Here is a 13,474-nt window from a genome sequence, read left to right on the forward strand (position 1 = left end):
AGAAAGAGAGACAGAGACAGAGTGGAAGCACCAAAAGCCATACAGCTAAGCGCAAGCGCACTTGTCCACTTTGATATTTTGTAGAATTTGGTACAAAATGTTCATGTCCTCGTCAAAATACAACAGCGGCAAGGGCGACATTTTGGAGGGGGCACAGCAGGCGTCCCCGACCCCGGGAACCTGTTGGTTGACCCAGCTGTTCAGGGAGGTGCCTTGCATGGTCATGCGACATTCCCCGGAGCAGTAATCTACCTTGACGTGGGTCGGTGCTATGACCCAATCCCAGCCGAACTCGGCGAAGCCCACAAAGAGCGGGAAGCGGCAGCATCTGGACTCTGTGGAGTTCCGGCTGCAGACGAGAGAGTCAGAGCGTCGGTGTCTGCTGTGTGAACGAGGCTCCATAATCTTCGTGTCAAGCCAGGGCTCCTGGGAATACAATGGGTACAGGTAAGTTGGTAGAAATCTTTGACCACAGTTTCCTGCAGCTTTTTAAAATTTTGTTTAAAAATTGCGCAATTGGAATTTTGAATGGCTTTAAATATAAACGACTTAGTTTAGTTGGTACTTCTTTGCTAAATTACTTCAAGACCAGAAAATAAAACTTCGTACATTTGATTTTGAAATCTATAATTATTTTACCTGTTTAAGTAACCAACAGATTTCAAGACTTTGAGAAAAAAACCATCCACAGTGTCCCCTGCCAATTGCCCGACATATATGTCATTATAGCGACTTTTCCCCAAGTTACTAAGCTGGCCCATTTTTCAACAGAGCAATTTACTACTTGGGAACGGTTTGTGACAATAATTATTTCTAAATTAGATGAAATAAAATGACTCATATATACGGGCGGTGGAGGGGGCGTGTCTGAGGGGACTAGCTTAATTAAGTATGCTCATCCCATAACAAAATATAGACCTCAAAAAGAGTTAATAAAAATTACCACTTATGTACGGAGAGTGGATCTACATAAAAAGGGTGGGCGATCAACGTTTGGCTAAGTTTCTGAAGTTGCTGTTAAGACTACGGAAAGAGTTGATGACACGGCTTCGGTCAGCTTTAGAGCAATATGAAAAAAATATACTTTCGTGACACAAAAATAAAGGCACACATTTCGGCTTATACCAGGGCCACATAATTGAAAGAGTGTCAGCATGTTCAAATGATGAGTTAAAAGCGGATTTGTCACATTAAACCCGTAAAAGAGAGTGAAATATTAAGAAGAACTTATGAGTTCCACAAAACACGTTTAATGTGCGCCATAAACTTCATGTGATGATGAAATTATTATTTTGATGCCCGAATCCTGAGCAGGCTAAAAAATACATATCTTCCAAGTCCCCACCTCGGCCTTGTTGCCTTTGCTTCTGGCAAGACGATGTGCGATTGCAAGCCTGATCTGGCCATCGGGCCGTAGTTTGGCGACCCCTAGCTTTGTTCCAAATGCACCTGACAAGCTGCAAACTGCCTGTCTCTTCTTTTCTTAATTATACTATTTCTGCAAAAGGGATGCTTAATGGGAGTCCACCGAACTCTACATCCACACATTGTGTTTTCAAGTCCCCTTTTTGAAAAATATATGTCTCAACCAGTGGTTTTTAACCTGGGTGGTACTGAAACCGACAAATTCGGCGAGTCAGTCTCAGGGACTCAGCGTAGGTCAAGACACACGTCTCTCTCTCTCTATCTCTCTCTCTCTCTCTCTCTCTCTCTCTCTCTCTCTCTCTCTCTCTCTCTCTCTCTTTCTCTCTGTGTTTGCGCGTGTGCGTGCGTGTGTGCGTGCCAGTGTGTGTGTGTGTGTGTGTGTGTGTGTGTGTGCGTGCGGGTGTGTTTGTGTGTGTGTGTGTGTGTGTGTGTGTGTGTGTGTGTGTGTGTGTGTATGTGTGTGTGTTTGCGTGCTTGTGTGCTTCCCTTCCATTCCTCCCAACTCGAAGGGTTGAGTGAATGCACGTACGAAACTTGTGCTGTTCACTACTTCCTACTAGGATAAGAACAACTGGTCGAGACAACCGTGCCCAACATTTTGGTTCCACCTCCCCCTCACGTCACTCCCGGACGCACACTCTCGAACGACGAACTTTACCCGTAGGCTACCCTCAAATGACGGGCTTGCAGCTGAAGATAGTACATTTGTACATACAAGATTGTTCACTCAGCCAAAAAAGTGTCCGCGGAAGTCCGCATTGCTTCAGATCGCGCCGAGGTCTCTGTTTTCAAGCTCTCTTTCGTTTCTCCAGAAGAAGAATAGGAATTGCACGACTTGTTAGTTTCACTTTTATTGTTTTTCACAGAAGTAGGACAACTCTGTTCGCAAAGCGGGCGCTTTTTCGAAGAGGGCGCCACCGGATGTTGAGGACACTTTTTCAATTGGCTCAAAGAGAGGAGTGAACTATCTTGTATGTACGATCCTTGATGAAGCCTCCTAGAACGACAACTTTTTCCATTAATATAATATATTCGTTCTCGATGACAACAGTAGTTAATGTTTCAGTTCATGGTGTTGCTGTGCACGGCAAAAGATTCAGCACGTACATCAGCGCAAGCTTCGAACCAGGGTATAATGTGGGCAGGACAAGAGTCCACAAGAACCACCAGCGCATGTGAAAGTCCTCGCTCCCACGTCCGAAGTTATTTTACAAAACCCTACCATCATAATATTTTCACTTTCCTGTTAAATCTGGAGGAAGAGCAGCAGAGAACTACATTAACAATAAAAAAATCTCAGCAACTAACGTCTGCTGTCAGGGGAGGCTCGTGGGGCAAAAAAGTGGGCGAGCATAATTAAGCTATAGCAGGTTGGAGATAGTCAAGGGCATAGTAAATGGGACGGTAGGATCTTTGAGTTGGTGAAGGAGGACCTTATGCTTTTGTTTTCATTCTTTTGACTTGTTGCTTTGATTTCTAGAACTACATGTAAATCTGTTTGTTAGTTAAACATCAATTTCTTTATCCTGCATTGGATCTAAACAGTCAATTAACAACTTTCACTACTCCACTACAAAACCATTCAAAGGCACAACTCTCTAGGACGGTGACTAAACTAAAGTATGCCACGTTTACCTCCCTCAGGTTCACGGACACAGAATCGCTTAAAATAGTGGCAAGACCAATGAACCAATCACAATTCAGTTCAGTACTCTGCTGGATTGCTCCGGGGATCACGTAATTTTGGCATAGAATAGTGTACAGTACATAGCGTTTATTATTAGACTGCCTACTGTGGGCTATGTTTTGTGGGTGCACATTTGAGATGTGCCGTCTTATTAATATTAATGTGCGGCCAAACTCGCCACGAGTGTCGTCATCGCTTGAGTTATCACAAAGAGCGATTAATAGGTCAGGTTGCCACTGTTGAAGTCCTATTATGTTTGGTTAAAGCGTGAGGACTTTGGCGTGGCATAGTAGATGTTTCACTGCACTTTTGACGGCGCCAGCGAGGACCTTGTTTTGATATAATATTTGGCTAGTGTTTCTTTCTGGCTTCTTTGATTTCATGTTTGCGGGTACTTTTCGTAATAAATCATTAAGAAATTTTGGGCGGCACTGCACGATGGACGAACCGCGCCTGTCTGTTGTCAAAGACGGGACTTGAAATCGACAAAGAAAAACGATCTACCATCGTTTAAGATTACCTTGCTGGCCGAATCTAACAACTTCAGGTTTTCAACTAAAATATCCCAAACTCACAAGGCTAAGGTATACAAAATCCTGTGCAAATATTGATGGCGACTCACTAGAGTATCACCGGTAAGATTTTCGCCTTTACAAAGATTTTAGATCAAGGGATGGAGAACAATAATAGGTTTGTCGTTCGAGGGCGCGCTCTTCCTTCAAGTAACGCGGCCGTTAAGCAACTAGTGTGAGAACTCTTACTGGTATTTGTTTTGCAATGTTTTAGACAAGGACATAATGACCGCTTGAATCTCCTTACTTTGTAATTTGATTCAACCAAATTACCTTTGTTTTTAGTCAGAGCTATAGTACATGAATCCCCGCCTTTAATTCACCTATAATGTAACAAGACACCACTGCGATTTCTGAGAGTAAATCAAAAGAAACAGATACAAACACTAATCCTTTCCCCTTACTCATTCTCTGCCCCCCCCCCCCCCCCCCGAAAGAAAAAAAATGCCTCCAAATCATAAAAGTTTCACTTAGTAGATAGAAATAAAACTAGATTGATAAGTCTCATTTTAAGTAATGAAAAAAAATGCTTTCATTATAATGATTTTTTAATTTATTGTTTTCTCTAGTAAGTATTCATAGGACGATAACATTAAAACTATAACTTAGTAAAGAAATAAATATGGGAAGGAATACTCGTGACTTACATATCCTTTGTCTATGTCCGGGGAAGGCGGCAATACTACCAAGTTGTTGCCGTGGTCATCTTCTGCCCGGAGAAGAAGACCATAGTTGGACATAGGATGCCTCACCCAGCGAGACAGGGTATCCCTCATGTCTATCCTCTTCCACCCGAAAGCTTTGTCTCGGAACAGTTTTTGTGAGAAAATGGGCTTGGCCACAATTCTGTTGTCAGGTAGTGACTCTGGTAGGATGCGTTCCACAGTCAAAGTAATGTACGGTCGACGAATATCCTGCCGCCTGATGTAGAACCACAAGTACGCTGTCTTGATCTTTGAGATGTATAAGTGAATTGGGGGCGAAAAATATACGGAGTCCGTCAGATTCAGTCTTTGAGACATCGGTGCTGTTACGACAAGAGGAAAAAAAGCATTTATTAAAAAGAGTTTCACATTTGTTGTTTTAGTTGTATCGACACTACATTCATACAACAAACATTAACCATTTATTGATGTTTCCAATGTGTATGGTATCATTGTCCTCTTTTTCATGGCATCCGCCATCTCTTCCTCCTCCTCCTCCTCTTCTCTTCTTCCTCCTCCATCCTCCTCCTCCTCTTTTTCTTTCTCCATCATCAGCCACTTCCTCCTCCTCTTCCTTGAGTTCCTCTTCCTCCGACCTCAATACTATCACTTGTTTCTACCCCTTTTCCTCCTCCTCCTTATTTTCGTCTGAACTCTGTCTGTCTGTCTGTCTGTCTGTCTGTCTGTCTGTCTGTCTGTCTGTCTGTCTGTCTGTCTATCTGTCTGTCTGTCAGTCTGTCTGTCTATCTGTCTGTCTACCTGTCTGTCTGTCTGTCGGTCTCTATCTCTCTGTCTCTCTCTTTCTCTCTCCCTCCCCCCCCCCTCTCTCTCTCTCTCTCTCTCTCTCTCCCTCCCCCCTCTCTCTCTCTTGCTTATCGTCTATAAATTACACCCTTACTTAAATAATACATTACTGCTTCTCTACCCATTCACTGCCATACTGTCCACCTCGTTTCCTTTTCTTTTAGTAGGGATGGGCAGTGAGGGAATGCTGCATTACTGTCGGGTACGTCATTAGAGACAGACAACCGAATATGGTACGTGCAAGTGATGTGTATCCTCACCGCATCACGAACTTGTCGAGTAGAAGGATAAACTTGTTGGTTGAACTGTAAGCAAGATTAAATCGGATTACAGATACAGGTCGTAGTTACGTTATCTGCGCGCTTTCAGAGAAAGTAGACAAGTGTTTGAGAGGATCCAATAGTTTCAGTTGATTAAACTATGTTGTACCGTTAGAGACACTCGCAAGGTGTTTGGAACTTTGAACCTGTCTACCCTTCTCCCTTCCCTCCCCCGCCCCCAGGTGCAAACAACAAATATAGCAGCCGTCGTGGGATGACGTGTGTGTACTTAAGCATTATCTATCAGCCTCACTAAGCCATATACATTTTGGAGACTGGGGAAAGTCAAGGTATGTTGAAATGTCTCCCCCGTCTGCCCCTGTCTACTTTCACCCACGAGAAAACCTTGCTGATCACGCCGATTTATTGATGCGCACCCCAGTGATGCTTAAAGCGGCAGCCGGTGGTAAAAGGACTTGAATGTTAAAGCAATATAGGTGGGTCGTTCTTTTAAAAATAAGTTTCAATAGAAAAGTGAGAGCTAAATGGGATATCATAGATACAGATCGCAGTAACGTTCTCTGCACGCTTTCAAAGAAAGCAGAGAAGAGTTTGAGGGGATCCAATAATTTCAACTGATGAAATTGTGTACATTTAGAGGCACCAGCAAGTTGTTTAGAACGTTGGAATTATCTACCCCACTCCCCATCTGTTTCACGCCCCCACGGGAAAAAAACACAAAAATAGCAACTGTCGTGGGATGACGCGTGTAATTTAGCATTATCATTATCAATCAGCGTCACGAAGTCATATTATTTTTGGAGACTGGGTCAATGTATGTTGAAATGTCTCCCACGAGTGCCCCTGCCTACTTTCACCGAGGAGAAAACCTATCTGATCACGCCCATTTATTGAAGCCCACTCCTGTGATGCTCATTGGCAGCCGGTGTTCAGGGGGTTCGAGGGTCGGGTCTATGGCCCCGGGGACTGATTTTCACTCACTCTGCGTTTGTTTTACTTTTGTTATTCTCCGATCCCTCATTCAGTCTTGATATTAATTCATACTAGTGGCTGAGTGATTAACATTAACAGAATTTAATTTGATTGGGTTCTAAGTTGTGTACTAACATTTTCGATGTTTAACCTTGTTTTGATCAAAACACACACTTTTAAAACCACTGTTTGCTTGCATGTGCCTTTTACCACGTAAACAATATCGTTAAAAAGGTAAGTCAGAGGCTGTACTTTCTGGAGGTTTTTCAATCTGAATCCATCCATCCTTCAGATATTCTACACCACCACCATAGAAACTTTGATAAAATTTGGTATCACTTGCTATGGTAGCAATTTGGGAAGGTAGCACATGATAAAAATAAACAAGATGATAAGAAAGGCATCAAGAACAATTGGTAGAGACTTAAGTAACTTTGAATATCTGCACAAGACAAACGTTCTTAAAAAGGCGGAAATAAATGTTTAGTGACCATAGCCACCCACAGACATCGGAATTTCAACTATCGACCCGCAGTAAAACGATACATTTCCAAAAAAGCAAGAACATACAGATATAGATATTCATTTGTACCAACTGCAGAGAGGTTATTGAACACACAGTGCAACAAATGAAGCACACACAGGGAGAGAGAGAGAGAGAGAGAGAGAGAGAGAGAGAGAGAGAGAGAGAGAGAGAGAGAGAGAGAGAGAGAGAGAGAGAGAGAGAGAGAGAGAGAATGATTTACGGAGCGGGTTGTCTCAGCACTTGAGACAAGTATTTACTTGGCCTAATGTCCTGTCTTGTTTTGCGTTTGCGTGAGTGCACCTTTAGGTCTAACTTTTGTAACGTCTACTGCCATTGTTAACGACCAAGACAAATGTCTCCCTGTGAGACGAATAAAGATTGTCATTGTCATTTTTTTTTCTCCATCGTTGTTTTTTAAATTTTCCAACTCAGAGACTTGAAATTTGGCATGTAGTTAGAGAAATAGTTTGTACTTGTAGTAGGCTGGTTAGTTGTTGTTGTTTTTTTGTTTTTTACATTCTGCTTTAGAATTCTTTTTACAATTTTTTTAAATGCCAAAAATATTTTTCCAAGATCAAATTCCATATCCCCAACTTTGAGAACAATAATTTTGGATACTTTCTAAGTATAGAATCAAAAGTCAATATAGCCAGCTGCAAGCACCTATTTCTTTGTGCATTTTGCAAGTTAGAGAATTTAAAAAACGAAAAAATTGTAGAAAAGGTGGAGAAAATTTTTAAAAATACAATTTTCAAGATAGTCGCCGTTTCCATGGCAACGGCTTACGTAATCGAGTGTATCAGCAGTTGAACGGGAATCTTTTGCCTCATACTTACTGCCTGTGACAAAAGTTGTTTCAGTTTGTCTTTAGTTAAACCTCCATAAAGGACTCAGATGTAAAAGTAATATAGATAGGTTATTTATCTCGTTCGTTTAAATAAGTTTCAAAAGAAAAGAATTTGACGGATTGAAGTCTGTGATGTAAAGGCTGGCCCCCCAAAGTGAGTTAGATTCCCATGTTGGGAAGACATGTTATCGAGATTCTATTCTTTCACCTGGAATACCCTATCCAATTCAGCCCGATAGCTCATCACTTAAATGATTCAAATTATGTTGATGAAAACGTTAAACATTTACAATGAATCAGGGCGTAATGAGGTGGCATACATCTGACCTAGGACCATTTCTGGCTGAGATTTAAAAGTAGAAGAATCGAATACGCAACGCGTTTTTTCAAAGCTCGGGAACGAGACCCGCCCATCAGTCGTTATAATGAGGAATTTATCCCAAAGTCAGCGGGATCCCTGTACTCCTTGAGCACACTACTCCTTTACGGACATGAATTTATTTAGACAAATCCTTTTGCTACTCGCCATAGGAAAAATAACAAGTTGGTTGCTACGAGTGCTTGAGAGCGCAGCCTACGGTTCAGGGGTTACATTACGTTTCTCTGAGCGACCTCAGTACAGAATATGATAGCTGCGATAGTAAATGTTCTTCGTCCCCCATGACACAATTAAGATCATTAAGGACGCCGGCTGCTTCGACCCTCACCTATCCCGGTTAACCCCAGCTTGTTGCGATGCACCAGCCCAGCAGAACGATAATGATACTGAATAAGATAGGCTCTTTAATGCGGAAAGCGTACTACATTTCAAGCAACGAAAAAAAACAACCAAAAAAACCCCAACCAAACAACAACAACAACCAAAAACAACCCTGCCCTTTACAAAGCAGACACTGAAACCCAAGGAAAGAACGCCCCCCCCCCCTCAATAAAACCTGTGTCTTTCACAAGGTCGTTGTGGGTGGTTGGCGGGAGCTCTGGTGTGGTTTGCTCCTTCTGTCTTATCAAGTATACATCGTCCTCATCTCAAATTTCTTTTCTTTGTATGCTTTTCTCTAATAACTCATCTAATCTTTTGCTCTCTCTGATCTTTTTGTATTGCAAGTGTCTTAAAATACATACTTAAACTTAAGAAAAACTAATTAGAGTTGATTAAATGAAAGTTGTAATTCTAGTAATTTGTTTAAGTTTCTCCTTTAAAGTTTGGAACTATCAAACCTATACAATCATTTTACAGAAACATGTATTTGAATTGAAAAGAAGGAAATATATATTATTCCTATCGTAATAAACGGTCTTTAAAAAAACCCAACTATGTCTCATATCATTGCCAATTTCAAAATGTTTTTGTCCAAGAACCTGCAGTAGCAGATTCGAACGTTTGATCACGTGAAATAGTGTGTAATCTTGTTTACCCTGAGCGTACTCTTAATCGACTCCGCAGTAAGAGCGCCTCCAGTGCTTTGTTCAAAGTGCCAACCGACAGAACAGTGAAGCTAATAATAAGCGCAAAAGCAAAACATGAACCAACTGCGTAGTTGACGCCCTTCCCAGGTCCGAAGAAAGAACTGCAAGGAGAAAGCGAATGAGTGCGCAAAGGGGTGCTCAAAGGCTAGGCATACGTGAACAGCAGGGGTATATTTTTTACAGGTTTCTCGTTAAGTGATTATCGTTCCCATGACCTGCTCCAAACGTTTTGTGAGAACTTTGGCCATTCATTCATTGTACGCGGCCATGAGTCAGTGAGGTCACTGCGCTCTGGGAAGGGAGCAACGCACTTTGTTTGTGTCAGAAAAGACACTCTTGAAATACCAGCACTGCCAGGCCAGGGCTATTATGGCAGATGCTGGACCGTTAGGAATGTTTGACTTTGACCATGACCGAGAATTACGCAGTTCCTTGTTTACCTCGGCTCGGGGCACGCTCTACGGACACTATGACAGTTTTGTGCCACGGCCAAGTTTCAAAAAATTTGTTCTGCGTTTGTTGAAGAGGCCTTGCCATAAACCCAGTTGCTGGCTCACTCGCCCCCTGAAAGTTCTAAATTCCCGTAGCCAAAATTGGAAAAACCTCGAACGGTACAAATGTTTATAATAATCCCCCTAAACAACTTGGGCTGCTGGAAAACAATGATAGTCAAAGTCTTATAACCATGTGCATGGCATTAGTTGCACTGTGGACTCGAGAACCGTCGGTCAACTATCAAGTGGGGGACGGGTAGAGGCGTAATTATGAATCTTTTTATCTAAATTAGACAAACACACAGGTATTAATCACATATTAAAACGCGCATGTGATGTCAACATTCCTATTGATTTCATATTGTTAATGAACGATATGTAATAATAATTAATGGTAATACATTCCTTTTAGATAGCGCATTGTATTAAGAAAGTGCTCGGTGCGCTTAACAACAACAACAACAACAACAACAACAACAACAACAACAACAACAACAACAGACAGACAAAAACAAAAAACCTCCCCAAAAAACAAAGCGCACCATACGGTTTCAACAGAGATACTTTCTCTCCATCTCTCTCTCTCACACACACACTCTCTCCCCCTCTCTCTCTCGCTCTCTCTCTCTCTCTCTCTCTCTCTCTCTCTCTCTCCTCCTCCTCCTCCTCCTCCCTCTCTGTTTCTTTCTCTCTCCCCCTCTCTGTCTCTCTGTCTCTCTCTCTCTCTCTCTCTCTCTCTCTCTCTCTCTCTCTCTCTCTCTCTGTAATACCACTGATTGTTAATGATTCCTAATGTTTTAAACCCCAAAAAGAGTAACGAACACCAAACAGGAGGAGAGATAAGGAGGATAGATGTTTGATAGAAAAAGAAGGAGCAAACCACACAAGATCAACCTCCAACCACCCACCCCAAGGAAATGAGCTCACGTCTTTAAGCACAATGGCGAAGACTAACCATTGCATCTCAGACGTTGGTACGTAATGTTGGAAACCGAGGAACAAGGGTATGATCTATAACATCTTAACGGCAACAGAAGAACCACGAAGAATACAAACTAAGGAAACGGATGTGTCTATGGAGCAAGCGAATACGGAACCCTAAATCTTTCTTTACGATCATTCAAAGCCAAAACTACCCGAAACTGCGTTTAGAGGCGTCTTTGTCTTTCGGTCAAGGGGCCAGGTTGTACAAACATCGAAGTTGAGTTTCCAGTTTATCCAACTATAAATAAGCACTACGCTAGCAGCATGGCAGAAACAGCGTATACTGGCGTTCGGAATGTAAAAGCTGATTCACTGCTTGTTTCATGGGAAGTAGAGCTGATATTGGACATTGTCGTTATTGAGGAGTCAGTTGCCTCACTGGATATTAAGGCTAGAACAGACACGAAGAGCATTCATTAACAACTATAGATACTAGGCTTAACAGCGTAGTAAGCAAGCTGAGAACTGAGTGGAAATCCTTTTATTCATATCACAAAGAACAATGAGAAGAAACCGACTCGTTACTCATAAGGGTGATTACAAAGCCATGACATAGGTTGTAGCTTTCTCGTCAACGCCCGCGTCCAATCGACAGTCACGTGCATCGCCCATCATCAATAATATCATCAACAATTTATTTATAGAGGTACCAGTCATCCATGTCCAGGTGCTGTTTTAGCCCACGTACATCGTCTCAGCTTTGTTTCCGTCACGTTTTTCATCTTCTGAGACCGTGCTGTGTGGCGATCCTCGAGAAAATTTGCCCCACGTATGATTTTCAGCTTATAAAGTGAGCATACCTCAGATAGGGGTTCTTCCATAGAAATACAACGAATAAATATTTTTTAAAGTGTGTGTCTTAAGTCGTTCTTGGTTCTACGAGTAGATAATAGAAATCTCGAAGGATATGGTAAAGCTACCTGTAGTTCACCAAGATGAGTAATTACAACTTTTACCTCTTGCTGTATCGATCGTGACTTGAGGCAGAAAATCATGGTCCAGAATAGCAAAGACACGGTATGATAGATGGCGACATTAAGCTAGCAGCCATACCGCGTAAGCAAAGACGATTATTTGCAAGAGTGGCAGGCAGTACACACGTCACTTTTGAATGTCATAGCGGCTTCACACCGTCAAAAAACATCCGGGACATGCACCAAGTATGTACCAGCTGGTCAGAGAAGGAGTGCTGCGTAACTGAGCATATTTAAGGGTAGCAGAAAATGTTGAGGGGGGGGGGGGGGGGGTTACACCCCGAAAGTCCCGATTCGGCTCAAAACTATGGATTATAATTTGTAAGAATTTTTAGCTTCTTCCGCTTCTCTACCAACTATTTCATCTCATAAAAATCATCTAAAGTCTTATTTCTTCCCATACCAAGCATGTTTGTCACTACTATTTCCTCGCAAAGTCAATCTTTAATTTTTCTTTATCGCCCGTTTTCTCGAAATATTGTTTTTCTAAATACTTTTTTGACCATCATTTGTTATCCAATCTTCATGGAACTTTCACAGAATGAAGAAAAGATGTAATACTAAAACTCCGGGTGATGGATTTTTTACATATGGAATAGTTTTTTGTTGGTGGTGTTTGGAGTGTGGATTTTCACGGATTTTTAGCAAACCTGAATACTACCTCAGGAAAAAAAAATCGTTAAAATATGACTAGTACGTTTTGGAAAAACTCATCACACATATTGGTAGATATATTGTAAGCATCCCCCACCCAAAAAACAAAAACGAAAACAAAAAACCCCACAAAAAACCCCCAACAACAACCAAATTTATTTCCATTAAAAATTAGTGCGGTATTAATTACATAAGACATGTCAAAAATTCAATATGGCCACCGTATCCAAGGAAACGAGACCTTTTTTTCTCAAATTTGATTGCAGATTTTAAGACTCTGTACTATGCTTGTTATATGTATGAAATTTGGAAACATTGGATCCTCTATTAAGCGAGATAGCCTTCAGCTACAGCCCCCCCCCCCCTTCCTCTTAAAGGCAGTGCTTCAAGTGGAATACGCGATTCTACTGTTCTAGTACAATAATAGTTTTTTTTTTAAGTGACTAAAAGATAAATACAGCTATATGAGTATTTTTCACGATTAACTAAATTTTTCCAATACATTTGGTGAAATGAGTTTTATCAGCTTCTCGGGGATACTTTTTTTCTTTACATTATACTGAAACTGCATTAGAATCAAGAAATTGAAGCTTTCCAACGTATGTCTACTTGATCAGCTTTAAGGTTCACAGAACGAAAACGTTGACAACTTTAAACAAAAACAAAAACAAAACATAGATCGACCAACATTCATTTCGGCACACATTGATTTAACAAACCGCTTCCCCTCTGTCAAATGGATATCTTTCGGGACTTGGCACCAAGGACAACCCTTTTTTTTCGCAACAAGAGTATAACGCCTCATTCTAGTCTTGACATGTGCTGCTTTCAAGGCCTTCACCTATAACCTCTGAGAAAGGTTCAAGATTGCCGGCAAATACTCAAGACTACCAACCACACCCCCCGCCCCTCAAAAAAACCCGACGCAAACATCAGCAAAAAACCCCACAACAGCAAACAACTGGCATTTCTATTTACTTTAAAGAGACCGTTTTACTAATAAAATTAAAACGTCTTTTCAAGAGGCTTTCCAGACTCCTGATTCTTTTGTTTGTTTCTTTCTTTTGTACCCTTTTTAGTTTG

General features: G+C 41.5%; 1 protein-coding gene across 1 annotated transcript in view; it reads right to left on the reverse strand.

The window, feature by feature from the left end:
• LOC101846724 (growth/differentiation factor 8) overlaps positions 1–13,474 on the reverse strand; it is a 56,115-nt gene that overhangs the window by 37 nt on the left and 42,604 nt on the right. Inside the window, exons 2-3 of the mRNA XM_035968639.1 lie at positions 4,332–4,711; positions 1–426 (exon numbers count right to left, since the gene is read on the reverse strand). The exon at positions 1–426 is cut by the window's left edge and continues 37 nt beyond it. Of these exons, the coding sequence (XP_035824532.1) occupies positions 46–426; positions 4,332–4,711 (761 nt within the window). The 3' untranslated portion in view covers positions 1–45. The remainder of the gene's footprint in view (positions 427–4,331; positions 4,712–13,474) is intronic.

This window comes from Aplysia californica, unplaced genomic scaffold (genome assembly GCF_000002075.1).
Source record: "Aplysia californica isolate F4 #8 unplaced genomic scaffold, AplCal3.0 scaffold00072, whole genome shotgun sequence".
Lineage (NCBI taxonomy): Eukaryota > Metazoa > Mollusca > Gastropoda > Aplysiida > Aplysiidae > Aplysia > Aplysia californica.